The sequence below is a fragment of the Mauremys reevesii genome, linkage group 1, assembly GCF_016161935.1.
Source record: "Mauremys reevesii isolate NIE-2019 linkage group 1, ASM1616193v1, whole genome shotgun sequence".
Lineage (NCBI taxonomy): Eukaryota > Metazoa > Chordata > Testudines > Geoemydidae > Mauremys > Mauremys reevesii.
In genome coordinates this window covers 163,180,863-163,204,759 of record NC_052623.1, presented here as the reverse complement: position 1 = coordinate 163,204,759, position 23,897 = coordinate 163,180,863, and the positions used below count along the sequence as shown (strand labels likewise).

At 38.6% G+C, this 23,897-nt stretch overlaps 1 protein-coding gene across 1 annotated transcript in view; it reads right to left on the bottom strand.

Annotated features, from left to right (window-relative positions):
- Positions 1-23,897, bottom strand: part of BRWD1 (bromodomain and WD repeat domain containing 1) — a 115,187-nt gene that overhangs the window by 78,206 nt on the left and 13,084 nt on the right. Inside the window, exons 9-18 of the mRNA XM_039527263.1 lie at positions 18,506-18,606; positions 14,818-14,888; positions 11,186-11,286; positions 8,961-9,001; positions 6,552-6,650; positions 5,155-5,305; positions 4,433-4,567; positions 3,154-3,282; positions 1,453-1,678; positions 335-520 (exon numbers count right to left, since the gene is read on the bottom strand). Coding sequence (XP_039383197.1) covers positions 335-520; positions 1,453-1,678; positions 3,154-3,282; positions 4,433-4,567; positions 5,155-5,305; positions 6,552-6,650; positions 8,961-9,001; positions 11,186-11,286; positions 14,818-14,888; positions 18,506-18,606 — 1,240 coding nt within the window. The remainder of the gene's footprint in view (positions 1-334; positions 521-1,452; positions 1,679-3,153; positions 3,283-4,432; positions 4,568-5,154; positions 5,306-6,551; positions 6,651-8,960; positions 9,002-11,185; positions 11,287-14,817; positions 14,889-18,505; positions 18,607-23,897) is intronic.

The following is a 23,897-nucleotide window of genomic DNA, read 5'->3' as shown; positions in this document are numbered from 1 at the left end:
CACTTTAGAAAAAAGTAAAAAAATGAGTTTCAAGAACTCTTGAAATATTACAGTACTCTACATATATCCTTAAATATTTAGCTGCCTGCAATCAAAATCAACGCTTTTTGTATGTTTAAGGTTGTATGTACCAAAAGCTGGAGATTCAACCTTTTCAGATACATTTACAGAAGTATCTGGAGGTGTTTTAGCCCAAAAGGCACAGCAAAAATCCCAGTTTTAGACTAGAACCCATGTGGACTATTTCATACTCAAAAGTAGCACAAAAAACTCTTCAGATGAAGGGATTTCCCCCTCCCCATACCTAAACAAATATTTACCAGTAGTTACTGACCTCTTCTAGGCGTTCCTTCTCCATTCTGTAGTCCATTTGGAACAACTTCTTGATCTGATCCAGTTCTTTGGTCTTGCTGTTGCTGTAATTGTCTTATCATGCCATCAAGAATGTTGGGTTCCAGATTTTGTTCATCCTGGTCAACAGTTTGCTGGCCTATCACTTGCTCAACAACCTCTCCATCACCTGGCAAATTTAATACAAAGCACAAGCAAAATGGTTAACTGCCATAGACCTAAAGTTGGCTGTGCTGATCACCTTCACAGCACACCTTAAAATTTAAGCTCTTCTAAAATTGAGTACTCGATAATTCTGAAGTGTAACGTGGATAATCACCCACAAGTTATTTATATTACTTAATATTTTAAAAAAGGACACATTTACCAAACCTAAAATGAACAGAAATAATTCATGAGTTTTAAAAAATATATATGCCCTGCAACAGCGGCAACCCAAATATGGCATCAGAAAATGAAATTAACCAAAAAACCTCCATAAAAATGTGAAACAGACTATTTTCACTGTTTACTCCTTGCATTTATTGGTTTGGAGAAACATAAAAGCAAATTAGATTAAGAAACTCTGTTTCAATAATTTTACGATGTTACCCATACCACAGGCAAAGATTTTTTGTTATTGTTTGTAATATTGTCTCTTAATGTGTCTTAATTGTAATGTGTTTCAAACTTCTTTACTGATTCTTGCATACCCATGCTATGGTTGCATACAGCCAGGAAACCAGTTATAAACTAAAAGACACTAGACAGATGAAATATTTTGTTCCAAAGAACTCACACCTTTTCAATTTGAGCTAAACCACCACCTTCATTACCTGTCAGTGTATTAGTGATTATAGCCTCTTTGTAAACCAGCAACTAAAAGCTGAAACTATAGCAAATATTCTTGATCAGACAATATTACATCCAATAGACATTTGTGTTACAAGACAATATATTACAGTTGCATTAAAACCCAACAACATAAATCTCAAATAAAAATATATAAATAACTTCGAGGTAAATGTAGAACATTAATCTTTTCCTATTCAAAAGAATGCAATGATTCTAAAGTCCAGTCAGACACAGACAGATCCCGAAGTTGAAATTACTATTTCTTACTTGTTGCTATATATCCCAGTTGAGGAATCAAATGTTCGTCTGCACAGTTCTCTCTTCCTGGTACTAATCGCTGGTATTTTGTTGGATGAGGGTTTCCATCCACATCTACTAAGAACGGAGGTGGCATGAGATGAGGAGCCTGTTGTGTCTGCTCATCTAGGACATAATTGTTAGCGTCTCGAATCAATGGTCGGTAGTCAGTGTGGAAGAACATCTGATCAGGAATCTGGAATGAAGCTTGCATATTATCAACTTGAAAAAAAGGTATGTTAAAGAACTTGTATGTAGAAGAAAATTATACTAAGTTTACCTCCTACTGCGACAATGGATATAGAAACAACAAGGAGTCAGGTGGCACCTTAAAGACTAACATGTATTTGGGCATAAGCTTTCGTGGGTAAAAAAAAAAAAAAAAACACACTTCACTTCCTTTTTTCTTCCACTTCTTTTTACCTATGAAAGCTTATGCCCAAATACATGTTAGTCTTTAAGGTGCCACCAGACTCCTTGTTTTTGTGGATACAGACTACCACGGCGACCCCCTGATAATTGGTATAAAGTAGGGACTGCAACCTTTAGCACGCGGCTCGCCAGGGCAAGCCCCCCCGACAGGCCGGGCTTGTTTGTTTACCTGCCGCGTCTGCAGGTTCAGCTGATCACAGCACCCACTGGCCGCGGTTCGCCGCTCCAGGACAATGGGGCGGCGGGAAGCGGCAGCCAGCACATCCCTCGGCCCACGCTGCTTCCCGTAGCCCCCATTGGCCTGGGACAGCGAACCGCAGCCAGTGGGAGCCGCGATTGGCCGAACAGGTAGGTAAACAAACCAGGCCGGCCCGCCAGGGTGCTTACCTTGGCGAGCCGCATGCCAAAGGTTGCCGATCCCTGGTACAGAGACCAAGTTCTCAAAAGGAAAAACGCCACACAAAGATCCTATGCCATCCTAGATTTGTGTTGCTCTGACGATATCATATCCCTCATAAAAGAAAGGAATATTGATAGGCAAGCAGTTAAAAGTATTCAGTACGTTGGTCTTTGAGAGGATAATACACTGAAAGTTCTGCAATCCTATATTAAATAAAATTGCTGCTCTACCCTGAAAAGTAACTATAAAACAGCATTTCAAATTTCCATTTTTAATTTAACATTTAGCAAACATTTGCTTTGTTTCCATCTAAACATATGGTTCTCCAACTGCTAACCTCCAAATTTGCTGTGGGATCTCAAAGTCAGGCAAAGTTCTTTCTTCATCAAGACTTAGCAGCAGAAACAAAGATTCTGCAATCAAAATTAAGCTTTCAGTTGCATCCAACTAACTGCACTGAAGTAAAATAGGGGTGCAAAAGTGTCAAAGAGGTAACAATCCAAACTTTTATTACTGATGATGATAAGCAAGAAGAAATGAACCACTTTTCCCTTTTTGATCCGAAGTTGAATAGGTAGGAGAGTTAGGGAAAAAACCCTCAAATGATAAATTTGGAATAAGAGTTGTAATTTTTTTATTATTTTTTTTTTACGATAGACTGGCACTTCAGACATTCTTCTAAGAGGAAAAATAACTGCTTATTAAGCAAAGCAAAATAAAAACAAAAACCAGAAGTCATGATAGTAAATACATATATCCAAGTATGCAGTATATTTTTCACATGAATTCATTTATTTCTCTAGTCATCACCACAAACGTCAACTGAAACCTGAACTTACCTTTTCATAAGGCTTGTTACACCCAAAACCAAATATCAACAGATGCCCATGAGAATCTGTACAGGCAAAATGTTGTCCATCTGATGAAAACTTGCAGTCAAAAACAGCACCATGTCCTTGTCCTTCAATCTAGATTGAAGAAATGAAACTCAAGGTAGGCTGTGTCATATTTTTTGGAACAAGCAACATTGTACAGCCTTATCCAAACTTCAATCACCAGAGACTCCCTGTTATTTAAAAACAAGGTCATGTTTCTCCTACTATATGTTACAGTGAAATCTTTTTTGTTACATTCAGTTTATTTAACGTTCCTCATTACATGATAATTAGGACTCTGATCTTGGAATTGGATCTGCATCGAAAGACCCTTAACACCTGTAGAGTCTCTCTGAAATCAGCTCCACTTTGCAAAGCAGCAGCATTCACCCATGCAGATGTGATTACAAGCTTGGGCCCCATCAAGTAACGTACCCCCAAATACGGCTGAGAGGGGAATATGAGAAATTTAGAGATTTATCCTAGGTCTCTACCATATGTAACCTATTCTCAGTATAAAAAAGAGGAACATATAATTTTATTTAGATTGCAAAATCAAGAATCTATAGTCAGCTATTTCATTTCCTAGATAGGTCCAAATTTTAAGAGAGACTTATTTAAGGTTGTGGATCTACTGTAATTTGAACTACAACAGCTAAAAACATGCTTTTTACAAAGCTTTATATTTTTAAACAAAGACACTTTAATATCAAATGCTACTTTTTAAAGCACCTCACTGCTATAGCACTTTACAAAGATATCCTCCAGACAAAGTACAAGATACAAAGCCAATCCCTTATTGTCTACATCTAGAAAGGAACAAAAAAAGTGTGAACAGTGGTTATACTAGCACAACTTGGGGGAAAAATAAGTTATTTAAAAGTGGAGAAGGATAGGCTGTCAAGACACCTGTCAAGAATAAAGTGAGCTCCATATAGCTGGGCGAACCACAAAAAAAAGGAACCATCACTTTCTGACTTAAATGATAGTAGCATTCTTAAAGACACAGCTAACATTGTAATTACTTGTCAGAATGAGCCTTGAGGTGCTGGTCTAAATATAACAAGGGGACTACACAGGGTAAGGGCTTTAATTTGGCCCTGTTGGTCTTTAAAGTCAAACCACCATTTTAGAAGCCCCAAAAGTGAGAAGAGTGGGGGAGAGAAGATGCTCTGATCACAATTGCTCAAACATTTTGCATATCCTGAAAAAGGCAGAGGAATATATAATAATTTGATCTTACCATGTTAAAATAATGCTTAGTTTTGTTGCCTTTTGTAATATCCCATATAAAGATATTGCCATCATGGCCTGCAGATAACATAATCCTTGAATCAAAAGGGTGGGTCTCCAACACAAATACTTCATCCGTATGTCCCTATTTTAATATGGAAAAATAGGCATATAAAAATCACAAGTTTACAATTAATACGTTAGAGAGTTCTGAATTCATGCATCCTAGACTTTTAAGACCCTCAGACCCTCCAGAAATCTGAGAACTTTTGGTGGTACCAACATTCAAGCAATTGTGGAAGTGACAATAAACACTGTAGATGGGTGCAATAATCAGGGAACCTTGTGACAAAGAAAAGACTGTTTTTGAACCATACCACTGGCTGGATTCAAACAAAGATAGCAACATACCTACTTAATTTAAAAAAAAAAATGGGATTTGATATTTATTGAAGAAAAAAGTCTCAAGCTTTTCCCTATTCCACATGGAAGGTAGGCTCAATATTATTGTTTTGCACACACTGGGATTTTTTTGTGTGTGTGTGGGGAATGGAAGCTCTTGGGTTTTGGGGTGTTTTTTTTTTAAAATAAGCACTATACATGCATTATATTCGGATACAAGCTTCCAAGACAAATCAAATTTAATGACCAATTCAACATGCAAATGCCACTTTAATACTAACGAGAGAGAAAGGCTGCATATTTTAAAAAGCAGGTAAGATCATTACATACCACCATATCATGAAGTAATTGCCCAGTATAAGAATTCCAAACTTTTAGCAGATGATTATTCACAGCAGTAACAACAAAATTATCATTTTGATTCCAAGCTATCATTGTTACTTTTGGCTTCATAAATCTGTCTTCTTCTGAATGAGAGCCACTATTTAAAAAGAACATCGCCAGTGTAAGCATAACTTTTAAAATAAGTGTTCATTTCAATATCTAAACAAATATTGAACTCTGTTATGATATTAAGAATCAGACATATTGAACTAAGGATTAAACTCTAGTAGTAACTTGTCCACTGTTTTGATATTTCTGCAGTAACTTGACCATAGAATGTGTTGATATCTTAAACTTTAAATCTGAGTTTTCTTGCTTTGGTAGGTTTTACTTTAAATCACAAAATTGCGTGCAAAACAAGTGTTTTTTAAATTTAATGGAAATATACCACTGATATGTTTTAGGCTCAAAATGTTAGTGAACCCACTGAAGAACTGATACTTTAAAAAAAAAAATCCACCCAACAGTCCAATGATGTTCAGATATCTTTTTTCACCCTTTGTTTTAATTAGGTAAGCTTCATGAGAATTGGATGTCTGTGTAAGTTATCACACAGTACATTCAATACGAAATTTATTAGAATATTGAAGTTAAGAATCAGAATGAGCTATAAGGATACCAGAAACCAAGGACCTGGGACTCTCAATCTGCTCTGAAGTCTGACTCTAAGTTACTCTTGCTTCTTTTTTGAAGAAAAAGGCTGTTGAACCCACTTTGTATGTCTTAATTCACAGTCCCTACATGTGCATGTCAAAAAGATTTGTTGAAAACAAGAGAGACATAAAATAAAACAAATTCAATTCACTGAATGTTGGCCTCTGAAGAAGGGAGGGGAAAGCACTGCTAAAATTTAGTGTATCTCATAGGGTGCACAAAATTACCTCCATCTTTTTAGATGAAGCCCATATGAAACTGACTTCCTCAAAATTAGGAGCACATTTAGATTTTTGGAATTTTCATTTTGAAACTCTGGGAGCAGTTTGTGATGCCACAATATGTGGGTGAAAACTAAAGAACACTTTTGGAAAAAAATCAAATTGCTATGCTAATTAAAGCAAATCAAGTTATGATAAAGTTACAATTTATGGTAGGAACAGGGCTTCTGGATTGCTAGAAAGGAATCAGATGCAGCAGGCTTCAGTAAAGAATGGGCATTTTTCTTCTGGAGAAGAAAATGGATATTATATGGAAGAGGAACTTCTTTAATACACTAATCAAAAAACAACACACATACTTACAGTAAAAGGTGCAGAATTTAGATTAGATTCCAAGCAGATATAGTGAATCTTTCAGAGTACCCCGACTCCCCATAAACACACATAAATAGAAGACACTCAGCATACCCTGGTAACCGATCAGCCATATCCAACAAGATACTCCTCCATTCTGTTTGCTGGAAATGCCAGATATGGGCTGTTCCATCTCTGCTGCCACTTATGAACCTTGAAATAATTGTAAAAGATTTTATCTAGTACACAAAAGTATAGTCACAGTATTTCTACTTAAAAATACACCCATCCAGAGTTCTGGGGGCATAAACACAAGGTTAAATAAAACCTACAAAATGGAATAACGACCAAAACAAGTTATCTTTCCGATCCAAGCTTAGACTCTCCAACGACCAAAACTCAGACTTCTTTCCCAGAGAAAGCCTAAGAAAAAGATGAGCTTTCTATGTGAGTTCAAGGTCAACAAATCTGAGAACTGGCAGAACAACAGGGAAACAAAGTTCTGAGTTAAGGACTCTTCATGAAAAACCTGTCTCCAGGTCCTTCCTTATTAAATCAAAACCCTTAGCTCAAATGCTGTGGCATCAGACAGAGAAAGGCAGCCTGAGATATCCAGGATGTAATTCATGTAGGGCTTTACAGATCAAAAATATTTTAAAAATTGCGCTGGGAAAGGAACTGCAACAAAGGGTAGATTTATGCCTGAGCTCCATCCATATCCTGCATGAGAAACACAGCTAAGCAAGAAAGCGGCCATACTTTCTACCGATTATAATTTCTAGATTGCATAAAATAGTAGCCCCATGTAGATATCACTGCGTTACTGCAACATGAAAATGCCAAAGACAAGGATTACTGTAGAAAAAGCCATATTTATAAGGAAAAACTGCAACCTCCAGGCTAGGTGTAAATTACAAAAGCATCCTTAGTCACTGTTATCTAGGTCTCCAGTAAAAAACAAAAGTTTGCAATTCATGGTTCCAATATGCCACTTATCAATATGCCACTCAGTTACTGTCTTGGATCTTTTCTGCATTTAAAGTAATAAGATCATACACATTCATTTTATTATAATATAATAATAGCACTTTGGTTTCATTAAAAATGCCCCCACTTTTTTGTAAAATCCTTTTTCTGTAAAACCATACTTGAAGAAAAAAGTTAAAATGATTTCATACAATTTTATTAAAGATATTGCTGTTTCCAGTCCCTGCTTTAATTTCCTGATCAAAAACACATTGCAAAATTAGGGTGGTTTGCTGAAGCCACTAACAAAACAAAACAGCTGAGCAGACAGCAGTGCAGTGTCATAGCAATACTTGGCACACTTCACCAAATAAGTCCATTTCTTAGATTGTAAGTTCCTTGGTGCAGGAACTGATTCTATCTTTCTCTGTACAGCACAAAGTACAATGGGGTCCAAATACTTAGATGGCCCTGTGGGCATTATGATAAAATTAAATAGTTTCTTCCTACTACTTCCTTCCCCTGAAGCCTTAGATCCAATTAGGGGGCTTCTAGTGGACGTGATGCAGAGGTGTAGCGTTCCTAGCATCTGACATGGAAAAGGGGTGGCAAAAAAGGTAGTGCTGGAGCTGATAAGCAGGCTAAATGGAGAGTATGCCCTGCAAGACTGGATTATGCATAGGGAAACTGATGCTCAGATGAGGGAAAGAGAAGGTGCTTGTGATATAACTTGACACTAGCAGGATACAGCACATTTCTAGGTGTGGGAAGACAAGCCGGTACTGGAATGTGTGTGTAGCAAGGAGGTTGGGAGAGGAAGGGGGTGGAAGATCCTGGCAGTGTCAAAGAATGAGCAATCTTCTGTAAGGACTCCCAGTAGCAGGAGCTAGCAAATCAAAGTGTCCTCCCTTCCCCTGTTACATCAAACCCAATATTCAGGATCTCTCTTCAACAAGCTACCAAAGAGCCAGTTAAACAAAATAAAACACCACACACAAAAAAGGGGAAAAAAGCAGCTTTACAGACATCGTAAATGTGACTGAAAGGATATACCAACCTGGACAATCCAGACAGCGTCCTTTGCTTAAATATATGCACTGCTGCTTTGTAAGATTTATGGGTGTGGTTTTTAAAACTGCTCAGCATGAGTTAACTGCTCCCATTTAAGACAACGAAAATTTTACCACTGCCTTAAATGGCAGAAGAGAGTTAGGCCAATGTTTGCTGCTTTGAAAAGCCAATCCTTAATTCTTATTAGATATTATTATTATTATATGGGAAAGTGTCATATAATAAAATAATAATAATAATAATAATAATAATAATAATGTTAAAAAAATCAGTTTATCCAAATAGAAGATATGTTAAAATATTCACATGGAACAAAACCACAGAGCTGAAATTCAAGTGAACACTGCACTCTAGAGAAATATAGATCATCCTTCAAATTACAGCTATATCAGATTTTCTTAGTTGAGCACTCCATGAATGTGACAATAGGTATTTAATGCCAAAACATTTAAAGGACATATTTACATGTTGAGTATTGCAACATACCTATCACCACCGTTCGAAAACTGAATGCTGTCAACTTTGTCCTGCAAAAGAAAAAAAAGTTTTTAAGAAAGAGGTTAGAAGTTAAATTATTTTTAATCGGGAACTTAATTTCTTTTAGAAAATGTACGTAGCCTTCTTTACAAAAGAAGTTAACATACAGGATCAGAAAAAAGTATTAGCCAAGTCCCAGAGAATGTGATCTCTTTTGCAACACACTGCAGAAAACTGTCCCATCGCAGAACAATTTTGATTAAACAGGTTTCAGAGTGGTAGCCTGTTAGTCTGTATCAGCAAAAACGAGGAGTCCTTGTGGCACCTTAGAGACTAACAAATTTATTTGGGCATAAGCTTGCGTGGGCTAAAACCGGATGAACCCATTCTAACATTTAAAACTTCAAACAGCTTCAGTCATTTAAAAAAAATTAACCTGCCAGAAAAAAAAAAAAGTGTTCTCTTCTTCTTGGCCTAAATATAGAATTCTCTCCATGAACCACACACACCCATGGCCCAGGTCATGCACTACTCTGTCCTGCACAAGTGATAAGTTTAAGGTATGCTAAAAAGCAACTTATGAGCTCTGGAAATAGGATTTTTACACTAAGTGAATACACCACTTTCCAACCAGACACAATTCTCGTTTCTAACCCTGAAAATTACCAAGGTATGTGTCTTTAAAACTGACATGTAGAGGTGTTTTAAACACATTTGATAGTTTTGTATCTCTTAAGAGTCCTGTACAGCTGGACTCATGGTGCTAAAGATGCCTTACTTCATAGGCGAATGATGCATAAAAAAAATTAAAAACTCAAACCCTATTTTATAAAGCATGCGGTACACATTATATACCACACCTTCATGTATTAAGGTTTATTGGCACACAAGTAATGTAACCATTCCCAGCTCATACTGCTAAAACCATGGTTTTATGGAATTATGTATTACCTGCCCCTCCACCCCCACCTTCATTCTCTCTACATATACATCTCTCTCTCTCTCTCTCTCAAAAATGGTATAATACACAAATTAAGAAGTAAGCATGCTTGCTGGTCTACATTCCTCTAATGCTTCTGCACCCATAATAGATGGTAGATATCTCGTTCCTAGAGGAGATAAGCAACAAACAGGGGAAGAACACTAAATCAAGTTACCCAATAAGGCAGCAATAACACTTACAAGAACCAAAGAAGAGAAGCTAAGTTTTTATGTTGTGGAGGAGGACCCAAGATCACAATGTCTATAAACACAGGGGGCCAAATTCTCATACACTAAGGCCTCCTTTTATAGTTCTGCAAGTGTAAAGTAAGGGTAAACATTTATTCTTGCTTTAAGGCTCCTTTACACTTCCAGAGCAGGATAAATGTGAATCAGGCTCCAGAGAACATCTATAAAGGAAGGATTTTTATTTTATTTTGTAAAGCAGGGAACATGCTAGAAAATACTTGGGCTAGCCATTAAGGAAGTTATTAACAGTAAGAGCAATTGAAGAGAAAATTGGGCACCATCACTGTAGATACTCAGTAGGTTACATAAGCCATTAGGGGAACCAGTGTTGGGAGCAGTCCTATCAAATACAGGGAGTCAGACTACTGCAACTCAAGTGGCCTTTAGTGGCCCTAATACTTAAGTTGTAAGAAGAAATATTTATTGAAAATACCCACTAACTATTTCTGATCTAAAATATTCACCGAATTTCAAGTTATACCATACAGTATTGCAAGCTTAAATCCATAAGTGATAAATACAATCATTTTAGTATGTATACCCTATTATGTCTTAAGTGTGTACTTTCATTTGTGATGCATTATGTCTTGCATGTTTAACATTAAAACCCGATACAAATTCTAATGTAAAACATGCAAGACGTGCGTACTTTCATTTGTGGTGCAGTAATAAATTACACTTCTACAGTGGTATAAATGCAAAGGAGCCTTAAAAACAAGAACAACATTTACCTTACTTCACACCTGCAGAACTGTATAAGGAGGCCTTAGTGTATGAAACATACTTAAAATAAAACATACTTAAAATATCATTATGATATGATCCCTCAATTCATTAAACCCATATAAGTGCTTCAAGTTACTGTCACTTAGCTTTTCAGACCAGTATGCAAAATTTTAATCCAGTAAACTTTTAAAACCATATCTAGAATGCTGCTAGAACCCCCAACACAGTTCTTTAAGTATTTTAAATAGGTGACTTGTAGATTTAACAATCTTACTTACAGCATGGCTTTCCAGTTCAGCTATTTTTTCAGGTGTTTCAGAGCCAAAAAAATACATCCTGATAACATGATCTGTACTGCCTGTTGCTAGAAACGTACCACCTGAAAATTCAAACAGTAATTAAAAAGCTGACGTGGATAAGAACTTTCATTTGTTACAATATCAGGTAGAACATGATAGATTAAAATTTTGACAGGTGTCAAATTTCTTGCTCTTTTCCCACTATACAAAAGTGGGGTGAAAATTCATTTTTCTTAACAAATCCTTTTTTAGCCATAAATAATAATAAAGTAAAATCACTAAATTTTAGTATGAAAGATTAAAGGGAAGTATAATAGTAAGAACTTTCTAAAACAAGGTTGCAGCTAAAATTATCTACTGTTTTTACAGTAGAAAGACTTCTCCATAGTTCAAAAGAGTGTTACATTGGCTATTCTTCACTGGAAATACCCACATTGTAAATGAAATGAAGGGTCAAGATGAGAGATTTTATAGCCGGGAAAGAGTAAAAACAAACAAAAAAAAGTGGGGGGGGGCAGGGGCTGGATACAGTTTTCATTCTCGGGCTTTTGTTTATAAAAGATTCATCCAACCACTGGGAACTGAAAGAAGCATGGTCAAAGCATACAAGACATTAAGACATGTGCAAAGTGAATGCAAAGCCAGTAAGTTCACATTACACATTCTAAATATACTGTTGCCCCCTCATAAGAATTCTGGTGAATTACAGGGCCTTACAGTTGGTCAGTTTTGGTTACTGGAGAAAAACTGATAGGAAGTCACACTGTATTTTATTTACATTACATACATGTGTCCTGCTTCTCTTAATACAGATGAATCTAACTCCAGAAACCCCAGCTCAGTCACCACCTGGAACAGCTACCTTCAGCGCTGTCCCGCCAGGTCTCTAACTGTCCTCTTAATGGCTACAGAACCTTCCCCCTCCTGTATGAGCTATCATCCTCCAATCACAAGCCAGAAAAGCAGCAGCAGATTTGTCACAAACCTTCTGCCAACCTACTGTTGTGATGAATCTTCAGAGCATTACTGAAAGCACAGAGCATATATATAGATACCCACTGATAATGCAAAAGCAGCAAAGAGTCTTGTGGCACCTTATAGACTAAGACATTTTGGAGCATGAGCTTTCGTGGGTGAATACCCACTTTGTCGGATGCACGTAGTGGAAATTTCCAGGGGCAGGTATATATAACCAAGCAAGAATCAGGCTGGAGATAACGAGGTTAGTTCAATCAGGGAGAATGAGGCCCTCTTCTAGCAGCTGAGGTGTGAAAACCAAGAGAGGAGAAACTGGTTTTGTAGTTGGCAAGCCATTCACAGTCTTTGTTTAATCCTAAACTGATGGTGTCAAATTTGCAGATGAACTGAAGCTCAGCAGTTTCTCTTTGAAGTCTGGTCCTGAAGTTTTTTTGCTGCAGGATGGCCACCTTAAGATCTGCTATTGTGTGGCCAGGGAGGTTGAAGTGTTCTCCTACAGGTTTTTGTATATTGCCATTCCTAATATCTGATTTGTGTCCATTTATCCTTTTCCTTAGAGACTGTCCAGTTTGGCCGATGTACATAGCAGAGGGGCATTGCTGGCATATGATGGCGTATATTACATTGGTGGACATGCAAGTGAATGAACCGGTGATGGTGTGGCTGATCTGGTTAGGTCCTGTGATGGTGTCGCTGGTGTAGATGTGGGCAGAGTTGGCATCAAGGTTTGTTGCATGGATTGGTTCCTGAGTTAGAGTTACCATGGTGCAGTGTGCAGTTACTGGTGAGAATATGCTTCAGATTGGCAGGTTGTCTGTGGGCGAGGACTGGCCTGCCACCCAAGGTCTGTGAAAGTGTGGGGTCATTTTCCAGGATGGGTTGTAGATCCCTGATGATGCGTTGGAGGGGTTTTAGCTGGGGACTGTATGTGATGGCCAGTGGAGACCTGTTGGTTTCTTTCTTGGGTTTGTCTTGCAGTAGGAGGCTTCTGGGTACACGTCTGGCTCTGTTGATCTGTTTCCTTATTTCCTCGTGTGGGTATTGTAGTTCTGAGAATGCTTGATGGAGATTTTGTAGGTGTTGGTCTCTGTCTGAGGGGTTAGAGCAGATATGGTTGTACCTCAGTGCTTGGCTGTAGACAACGGATCATGTGGTGTGCCTGGGATGGAAGCTGGAGGCATGAAGGTAAGCATAGCGGTCGGTAGGTTTTCGGTATAGGGTGTGTTAATGTGACCATCACTTATTTGCACCGTGGTGTCTAGGAAGTGGACCTCCCGTGTAGATTGGTCCAGGCTGAGGTTGATGGTGGGGTGAAAGCTGTTGAAATCGTGGTGCAATTTTTCCAGAGTCTCCTTCCCTTGGGTCCAGATGATGGTGTCATCAATGTAGCGTAGGTAGAGAAGGGGCGTGAGTGGATGAGAGCCGAGGAAGTGTTGTTCCAGGTCGGCCATAAAAATGTTGGTATATTGTGGGGCTATGCGGGTGCCCATAGCGGTGCCACTGATCTGGAGATATATATTGTCATCAAATTTGAAATAGTTGTGTGTGAGGATAAAGGCACAGAGCTCAGCAACCAGTTGTGCTGTGGCATCATCAGGGATACTGTTCCTGACAGCTTGTATTCCATCAGTGTATGGGATGTTTGTGTAGAGAGCCTCTACATCCATGGTGGCTAGGATGGTGTTTTCTGGAAGGTCACCAATGCATTATAGTTCTGATAATGCAAGAGATCATATAGTTCTCTAGGCTGGAGGTATCAATAGGGCATATCAGTCATGTTCTAGAATGTCATGTAAGAGCCCAACATTGTATTTACAGCTACACTCTTATTTGCCCAACTAGAAAGAGTGCTCCAGAAGTAGCTGATGTGCTCAGCACAGGAAAGGGCAAAGTAACTTGCAAGGTTCAGTTGTAACAAGTTCTTTGTTAAGAAAGTCTTGTCCATTCTTTCCCAGATGCTAAACGTTATTCATCTGCTGGCCTGATCGGCTGTCCCAGAAGATGCACTACCTGCCTGGAGCCTGCATCCAAGGTGTTATGGAAAGGTTGCAAGGTTCATCTGTGTCTCTGACAACTACTCCATGCTGCTCATCCATGTGGATACTTATGATACTGCCAGGTATAACCCTAATCAGATCAGCAACGACGACAGGGATCTCGGAGCAAGTGTGAAGGAGTCAGGGGTGCAGATTTAGATTAGATATTGGACTAGATGACCTCCTGAGGTCCCCTCCAACCCTGATAATCTATGAGTCTAAAAACCTAACTGTAAGAGTTGTTAAACATTGGAATAGGCTTCTGCAAGAGATTGTACAATCCCTGTCACTGGAGATTTTTAAAAACAGGTTGGACAAACATCTGTCAGGGATGGTCAAGGTATGCCTTGGGGCAGGGGGCTGAACTAGATAACCTCTAGGCCCATTCTAGCCCTACACTTCTATGATTGTATAAAACAAGGTTTTGTACAAAAGAACAGGATAAAGTTATATGGATCCTTACATCCAATTCTGGAGTGTAAGGAGAGGAATAAGAAGATTTATTACAAGTGTAGGACAGTTGAAATTGACAGAATGTTTCTGTAGATTAGTGGAAAAAATGAAAAAATGGCCAATATCAACGTGCATACAACTTACCAACACTAAAAGAAGAACAAAGCATCTGAACTCCAGGCCTGGATTTCTCTGTAAACTTCACTGGCCGATTACTTTAAAAGAAAAAAGTTGCTGAAAAATCAGGACATGCAATGTAAAGATTAAAGGTTAACACAATCTTCTAAAATCTGAGTCCACATTGCCAAAAACACATGCACAATCACCAATGTCAAGGATCTAAAGTGATGTACGTTTTCTTCGTGAGAAGTCGGAATTGCAGTAAGCTCAGTTTCCATCCAAGACATCAAATTATTGTGCGTTTGATTTTTTTTGGGGGGGGGGGAGGAGAGGGGGGGAAAAGAGGGGCTGTTGATTAATTGCAGTTAACTCATGCGATTAACTCAAAAATATTAATCGCAATTAATCACAGTTTTAATCGCACTCAAACAATAGAACACCAATTGAAATTTGAGTATTTTGGATGTTTTTCTACATTTTTATATAGTATTCTGTGCTGTAACTCAAATCAAAGTGTATATTGTTTATTACAAATATTTGCACTGTAAAAATCATAAAAAATAGTATTTTTCAATTGACCTCATACTAGTACTGTAGTGCAATCTCTTTGTCGTGAAAGTACAACTTACAAATATAGGGGGTTTTTTTGTTATATAACTGCACTCAAAAACAAAACAATGTAAAACTTCAGAGTATACAAGTTCACTCTGTTCTACTTCTTATTCAGCCAATCGCTAAGACAAACAAGTTTGTTTACATTTAGGGGAGATAATGCTGCCCACTTCTTATTTACAATGTCACCAGAAAGTGAGAACAGGTATTTGCATGGCACTTTTGTAGCCGGCATTGCAAGGTATTTACGTGCCAGATATTTTAAACATTCATAGACCCTTTCATGCTTCGGACACCATTCCAGAGAACATGCTTCCATGCTGATGATGCTCGTTAAAAAAAAAAACAACGTGTTAATTAAATTTGTGACAGAATTCTCACCCAAGGAATTCAATGTCCCATGTTCTATTTTACCTGCATTCCACCACATATTTAATGTTATAGCAGTCTCAGATGGATGACCCAGCCCATGTTGTTGATTTTAAGAAGACTTTCATGGCACATTTGACAAAAACGCAAAGAAGGTACCAATGTGAAATTTCTAAAGATAGCTACAGCACTCAACCCAAGGTTTAAGAATCTGAAGTGCCTTCCAAAATCTGAGAGGGACGAGGTGCGGAGCATGGTTTCAGAAGTCTTTAAAGAGCAACACTCCGATGCAGAAACTACAGAACCCAAACCACCAAAAAAGAAAATCAACTTTCTGCTGGTGACATCTGACTCAGATAATGAAAATGAACGTGCATCAGTCTGCACTGCTTTGGATTGTTATCAAGCAGAACCCATCATCAGCATGGACGCATATCCCCTGGAATGGTAGTTGAAGCATAAAGGGACATATGAATCTTTAGCACATCTCTCATGTAAACATCTTGCGACACCTGCTACAAACAGTGCCATGAGAACACCTGTTCTCACTTTCAGGTCACATTGTAAACAAGAAGTGGGCAGTATTATCTTCTGCAAACTTGTTTGTCTGGGTGACTGGCTGAACAAGAAGTAGGACTGAGTGGACCTGCAGGCTCTAAAATTTTATGTTGTTTTATTTTTGACTGTAGTTTTTTTGTACATAATTCTACATTTGTAAGTTCAACTTTCATAATAAAGAGATTGCACTATGTACTTGTATGAGGTGAATTGAAAAATACTATTTCTTTTGTTTTTATACAGGGCAAATACTTGTAAAAAAAAAAAATAAATATACCTCTACCTCGATATAACGCTGTCCTCGGGAGCCAAAAAAAATCTTACCTTGTTATAGGTGAAACCGCATTATATCAAACTTGCTTTCATCAACCGGAGTGCGCAGCCCTCCCCCCCCGCAGCACTGCTTTACCGCGTTATATCCAAATTTGTGTTATATTGGGTCACACTATATCGAGGTAGGGGTTTATAGTGAGCACTGTACTCTTTGTATTCTGTGTTGTAATTTAAATCAATATATTTGAAAATGTAGAAAATATCCAGAAATATTTAAATAAATGGTATTTTACTGCTGTTAAATCACGCGATTAATTTTTTTAATCACTTGACAGTCCTAATTTTTTTTTAAATCTATTCATGAATTTATGAATACACACCCTGAAAGAGCAGAGGTAATATGGAGTTCCCCACAGTTTGCGTTTTCTCTCCTTTGCAAATCTGATTTACACACTCCATGACATGTCCAATAAGTGCTATGCTGGAGACACTGTACCACATACGGCGCTTGGCCTACAGGGGTAAGGTATTTCCCAGGATTCTGCAGTTTCATGTAATTTTATGAGGTGTAAAACAGGTTTAAAAATCAACGTTTTGCAAAGATATGCAACTGTTGAGTAAAACGCTTGGTTTCATGCTCTGTGATGATGCAGTGTCACCAGCTAAGCATGTATTGTAATCACTCATGGAACAGATACTGATAAATATGGATCTGGGAGAGATAAAAAGGTAAGATTTAAAAAAGAGTCAGTTATATGCCCAACTTTGTTAATTAAGGAAAAAAATCCTGCAACTGAAATGCTGTTCTACTCCAAAAATTAACTGTACAAATGGCATTGTATGTTTCCATGTTAATTACCTTAATGACTTCCAGAACACATTTTTTGTTTACAAAACCCCCTCATATTATAAGGCAAGAATTGTGTTTTATGTTTGTACATCACCCAGCACAATGGGGGCCAAATCCTGATTGGGGACTTTGGACAATATTAAATGTAAAGTGCTTTGAGATCTACAGTTGAAATGCACTATAGAAGTAAATATTACTTATATTTATTTTTTAAAAACTTATTTTTAAACTACTAGCCCTATAAACTAAAACTGGGAACAGAGAGTGAACCTGAGACTTTTCTGTGTCACATATCCGTAAAATGCTCTTTGGGCCAAATTGTGACTTAGTAACACCTTTGCAACTACACTGACTTCACTGGCACAGGCATAAATGACTTCTTTTCACAATCTGAATTACAGGCTTTTTTGATCAAGTACTGGAAGTTTCCACATTAGACATACTGGAACACTTCAACAAATTTGAGGATTCTGTATTAGATATTATGAACACTTCCATGGAATAATGTTAAATATATTCTGATCATGTATTCTGCTTAGTACTAGGAATAGCCTAATTACTAATTTAGTAAACAAATTTCATACCAAAACTGTAAATTGTGTCAGTTATTAATTGAACATGGTAACAGCATCTTTTAAATACATTTGTACACACAAGTTTCATGGAATGAACAAAAGTAGGGGGTCCCAGAACAACAGAACTGTCAAACTCAAAGACAGCAAAAATACCTTTACTATATGGGTCTAATATACTAAGATTTTCAATTTTACTTTTCCCACAGTGTTTCTGATGTCGTAAGAATCTAGTGAATTGGTTTGTTCGTTCCTCAGGACAATGAATCGAGCACAATTCTGTAATGAATGCAGTGTGTAATGGCACTTAAAAATATTCTGTAGGCTGCTGTATGGGATATTTTAAGCTTTTCTATGTGTAAACATCAAAAGATTATTTATATTCAACAAGTCAATTTACACTCCCTAAAATAACTGCCATCTTATAATCAAGAAAGGGAAGATATCTGAAGAGCTAAACAGCAACCCACTTACATACCTGAATTTCATGGAATCTGCATCCCATTGCCAAAAGCAAACTGTTCCATCTGCACCAGTAGAGACCATGTAGCGCATGGAGCCTTTGACCATTGGACTAAACTAAAGTTAAAGCCATATACAAGAAATGTTAAGCTAAAAACTTGCAATTTTTTTTTAAATGACAATGTTCCGTTTGAAATTCCATAAGAAAGAAAATAAGAACTTTTTTACAAGTTCATATAATTTTGTAATTATTCTAGATTCTAATGAATGGGAACAGTTGAAATTCAATTGCTGACACATACAACAAAGTTATAGGTCCTGAAATAGAAGGTTTGCATCTTAAATTTCCTTTTTAAGTTGGGTTTCTCTTGTATATTCCAGCCATAACTATATTTAAAAGAAAAAAGAGGAAAGTGCAAGAGATGTTTTACTCCTTTTAAAAATCTCAATTGACTATCGCAGTTCACTGAAAATGTCAGTGAATCTTTCTAGGTAGCAAACACAGCATTCTAAAGACAGTGGAGGAAATCTGCTCTAAGCAGGTACTTGTTATACATTGTTTTAACCAGGTCACACACTTAAACTAGCATTATCTAACCATTTACAGGTAACTTGCTCTGTACGTGTAAGTTCACATGCTGACGTTTTTCTTTAAGGATACTGATTCAAACCTACGCAGGTAACTACCTCTTTAAAAAGAGCTACACAGGAGATGTGAAAAGCAACATACACAGTGATTAACTTTTTCAACTCTTCCCAACACCAAAAACCTTATGAAATTTTGTAAAAGTAGTATTAAAGCCACAAAGCTTATCTACAGCCAACAAGAAAAAAGTCAATACAACTGTCTCAGGTACAAATACTCAAATCCACCAGCCTACTCGCATTCTGCATTTTAAAAAAGTCATGCATAATGGGTGCTGAGACTAAGCAATGCTTACAAGCACCACAAACTGTGCAAGAATGAAAAGGAACCTCAACTCCAGAGTGCTGGAGGGAAACAGAATTGGGTGAAAAAGAGCTTATCTTCTATTGATTTCTGTAAGACAAGGGTGTGGTAAAGATGCCAGCCTTCCGCTCTCTTCCCCAAACCAGCCTGCACTGGTGGCAAATTGTATAAATTTTCTAATAAATAACATGTGTATGATTTGTTAAAAGTGGAATTATAAGGTCCTAAAATATGCAAAGTTTGAAAGACTATGATTAAAACACAGTACTCACATTAAAGTACATTATATATTGAAAGTAGAGAATAGATTACCTACTACACACAACAGAACATACAGAATACACTTATGATTGTTTATTCCCAAAATACGAGTCCTATGTTTGTGTGTTTTAAGATAAAGTCAGAAACTGGACTGCTGTTTCTCAAGCACAGGGTGTTTTTCTTAACACATTATCAAATCAATTTAATTCTGAAATATAAAATTTTGGAATATTTTATGGTATAAGTTTAAAATAAATTGATATTAAACCTGAGAAATGGTTCTTTGAAAGGAATATTCCCCTGCAATATTCACAACATCCTAACATGCAAGTGGGATGTGAAACTGATTAGTCTATTTTTACTCTAAACTGAGAGAAATGGAAACAATGTAAGTGACAAGAGTACAATATTTTAAAGTCTTGATTTTAATAATTTATGTAGACATAAAACAGTTGAGGTAGTGTGTTTTCGTGCATATGAGTTTTATTTTTGTTTTGTATCATTCAGTATTAATGTATTTTCTCTTAAATGAAATATGTAAATTTTACCCTAATATTGTCCTTTTATTAAAAAAGAACCAAAACTATTCTTTCATTAACTTCAGTGGGAGAAGGGGTTATGTCAGAAAACCACAGTAACTTTCATTAGGTCCCCCTCCGCAATGGATTTAGAAGTCAAACTTTAGGCACCTATAGTTTTGAAAATTCTGACCTTATTACCGGTAAATATGTCAATACCATACATACACTTTGAAAGAAAATTCAGTCATGTCAAAACCACAAAGTTTAAAATAACCTGCCACATTTACCTGCCACTCTACTGCTGCTCCCCCTTCAACCTATCAGAACATCAATTTGCTGTAAAATTTTTACTGGATGAATTAGAAGTTATTTGTCTCAAAGTAATTTGTCTCAAAATACAAAAGTAGTAACTAATTTTCACTGTCAGAGGGTATTAACATAACAGAGCCATTAAGTCCAGGCTCTTATCACACGGGCAGCAGAATTTCCCTAGACTTTGGCCACCAACTGAGAGAGTCAGGTACTTGTCCTCCTATAGGCTAGCTAATCTTAGTGCTTCCTCTGACTAGTCTAACTGCTATTACTGAATTAATTTCTCTTTAGCTTTCCTGACTGAACACAAAAACATCCCTGGTCATGTCTACACTAAAGGCATTACAGCAGCACAGCTACACCACTGAAGCTATTGTTACCTACCAGCTCTGTGTTCTTGGGGAACCAGGGTGCAGTACCCAGCCTGTCTGACTCATGAAAGACCTTCCCCCCACCCAGCCTCTGCTTGAACCAAAGCCGATCAGAAGACAGACTTACAAAAAGCAATGAAAAGGCAGTAGGGGAGACACCTAAACGCCTCTGGACAAGGGTGACAGGATTAAGGAAACTCCCCTAGCCTCATCTGCATCAAAGATGGGACAGGGAGGCATCTCCATTAGCATACAGAATAGAGAACAGAGATTCCAAGGCAAGAACCACACTGAACTATGGGACCAGAAAAGCACTGCATCATAGGGGATCTCTGCTCCAGATGTTAATGAACCCACACCTGCACATACCCAGCTCAGTAGTTATCAGACCAATTCTAGTAATAAATCCTTTATTGGTATCCAAAATACTGAAGCTGCCTGCCTAATTGCATTGGGAGCTCCCTGGAAAGAACACTGCCCATTGCAGGAATGATCAGCTCCTATTGTCTAGCCTGAACAAAACAACTTTGGTATACACCTCTACCCCGATATAACGCTGTCCTCGGGAGCCAAAAAAAAAAACTTATCGCCTTATAAAACCGCGTTATATCGAACTTGCTTTGATCCGCTGGAGCACGCAGCCCCGTCCGCCCCGGAGCGCTGCTTTACCGCGTTATAGCTGAATGCGTGTTATATCGGGTCGCGTTATATCGGGGTAGAGGTGTATTCCCATGAGCCATCAGTTTACCCATAAACAAATCCAGTGTTCTCCCTTGAACCATTGTTATTTCCCTACAAAAACTCCTACCCATACTCAAGTAAGTGTTTTGATGCCTGGATCCAAAATCTGCATCAGTTCCATTGGGACTTCATCTTCTCCTGACTGATCGTGCTGGGGGCTCTGCCTGTCTCCAGCACTCCGATCCCTCAGCTACCACCACCACTTGGGAACCCCAATTGATTCAAGCTTCATAGAGTGATGAGAACCCATCTCTCTCGATATAGCCTTCTGACCCTGACTTGCGAGATCAGTTATAGTTTTCTAAATCTAACTTTTATAATTAAATTTAAATTAGATTTAATATTATAACTGTTTTGTTTTTTTGGCTCCCCTATAATTATTACCTGGCAATAAATAACGTTCATGGTTAAGCTGGTTGCTTCTCTCTCCCTCCCTCTCGTGGGTGTTGTTTTGGCTTCCTCATTCCCTCTGCAGCAATGCTCCTCATAGCTAAAATAAAGATGCCTGCAGCGCACAAAAATCCTGTGGGGTTTGCTCATCGGGTGGGTTACTACCAGAACAATTGTAATGTGAAAGTGGGGATAGGGAATGGAAATGGGACATACGAGTCTGCTGAGTCTAGGGGCATATAAGGGTGGCAGATTGAAAATGCTGCTCGATCCAGCTTGTTCAGGTATACTCTATTCCGGTGCAGTGCCCATGGCATTTGAGGGTGACAGCTTGGAGGTGCTGTTCAACCCAGCCTGCTGAATCCAAGGGCCTATGAGGGTGACAGCTTGGAAATGCTGCTCGACCCAGCCTACTGAGTCCAGTGACATAAAAGGAATTAGCTTGGGAGTGCTGATTAATCCAGTCCTCTCAGGTCTGGTCTACACTACGAGTTTATCTCAAATTTAGCAGCGTTAAACCGAATTAACCCTGCACCCGTCCACACAACAAAGCCCTTTACTTCGATATAAAGGGCTCTTAATATCGATATCTGTACTCCACCCCAACGAGGGAAGTAACGCTGAAATCGGTTTTGCCATTTCAAATTAGGGTTAGTGTAGCTGCAATTCAACGGTATTGGCCTCTGGGAGCTATCCCTCAGTGCACCATTGTGACCGCTCTGGACAGCAATCTGAACTCGGATGCACTGGCCAGGTAGACAGGAAAAGCCCCGCAAACTTTTGAATTTCATTTCCTGTTTGCCCAGCGTGGAGCGCTGATCAGCACAGATGACCATGCAGTTCCAGAATCAAAGAAGAGCTCCAGCATGGACTGTACAGGAGATACTGAATCTGATCTCTGTATGGGGAGATGAATCTGTTCTATCAGAACTCCGTTCCAATAGACGAAATGCCAAAACATTTGAAAAAATCTCCAAGGCTATGATGGACAGAGGCCACAACAGGGACTCGACACAGTGCTGAAACTTAAGGAGCTGAGACAAGTGTACCAGAAAGCCAAAGAATGAAATGGATGCTCACGGAGGGAGGGGCGACTGACGACTGTAGCTATCCCACAGTTCCCACACTCTCCGAAAACCATTTGAATTCTTGGCTGAGCTCCCAAAGCCTGAAGGGTCAAATACATTGTTGCGGGTGGTTCGGGGTATATGTCGTCGCCCGCACCCCACCCCCCACTCCTTCCGTGAAAGCAAAGGGAAAAAATTATTTCTCGCCTTTTTTCAATGTCACCATATGTCTACTGGATGCTGCTGGCAGACGCGATGCTGCAGCGCTACACAGCAGCATTCCCTTCCCTTGCGGACGGCAGATGGTACAGTATGACTGATATCCGTCATCGTCATCCTGTGAGTGCTCCTGGCTGGCCTCGGTGAGGTCGGCCGGGAGCGCCTGGGCAAAAATTGGAATGGCTCCAGGTCATTCTCTTCTTTAAGCTTTGTCTAATGGAGATTCACTCCTTCCTGGAATATCATAGCAGCTGGAGGCTGCCCTCCCCTCCCCGCTTTGATCTCTGCTTTCGGAGGCAATAAAGTCAGTGTTGTTTCTTATTCATGCATTCTTTATTACTTCATCACACAAATGGGGGATAACTGCCACGGTAGCCCAGGAGGAGTGGGGGAGGAGGGAAGCAACAGGTGGGGTTGTTGTAGGGGCACCCCCTAGAATGGCATGCAGCTCATCATTTCTGCGGGATGTCTGGGGCTCTGACGCAGAGCAGCCGGTTGCCTCTCTGGTTCTTTAGTAGGCTTGCCTGATATTCTAGGCAGGACTGACTCTCCATTAGACAAAACTTAAAGAAGAGAA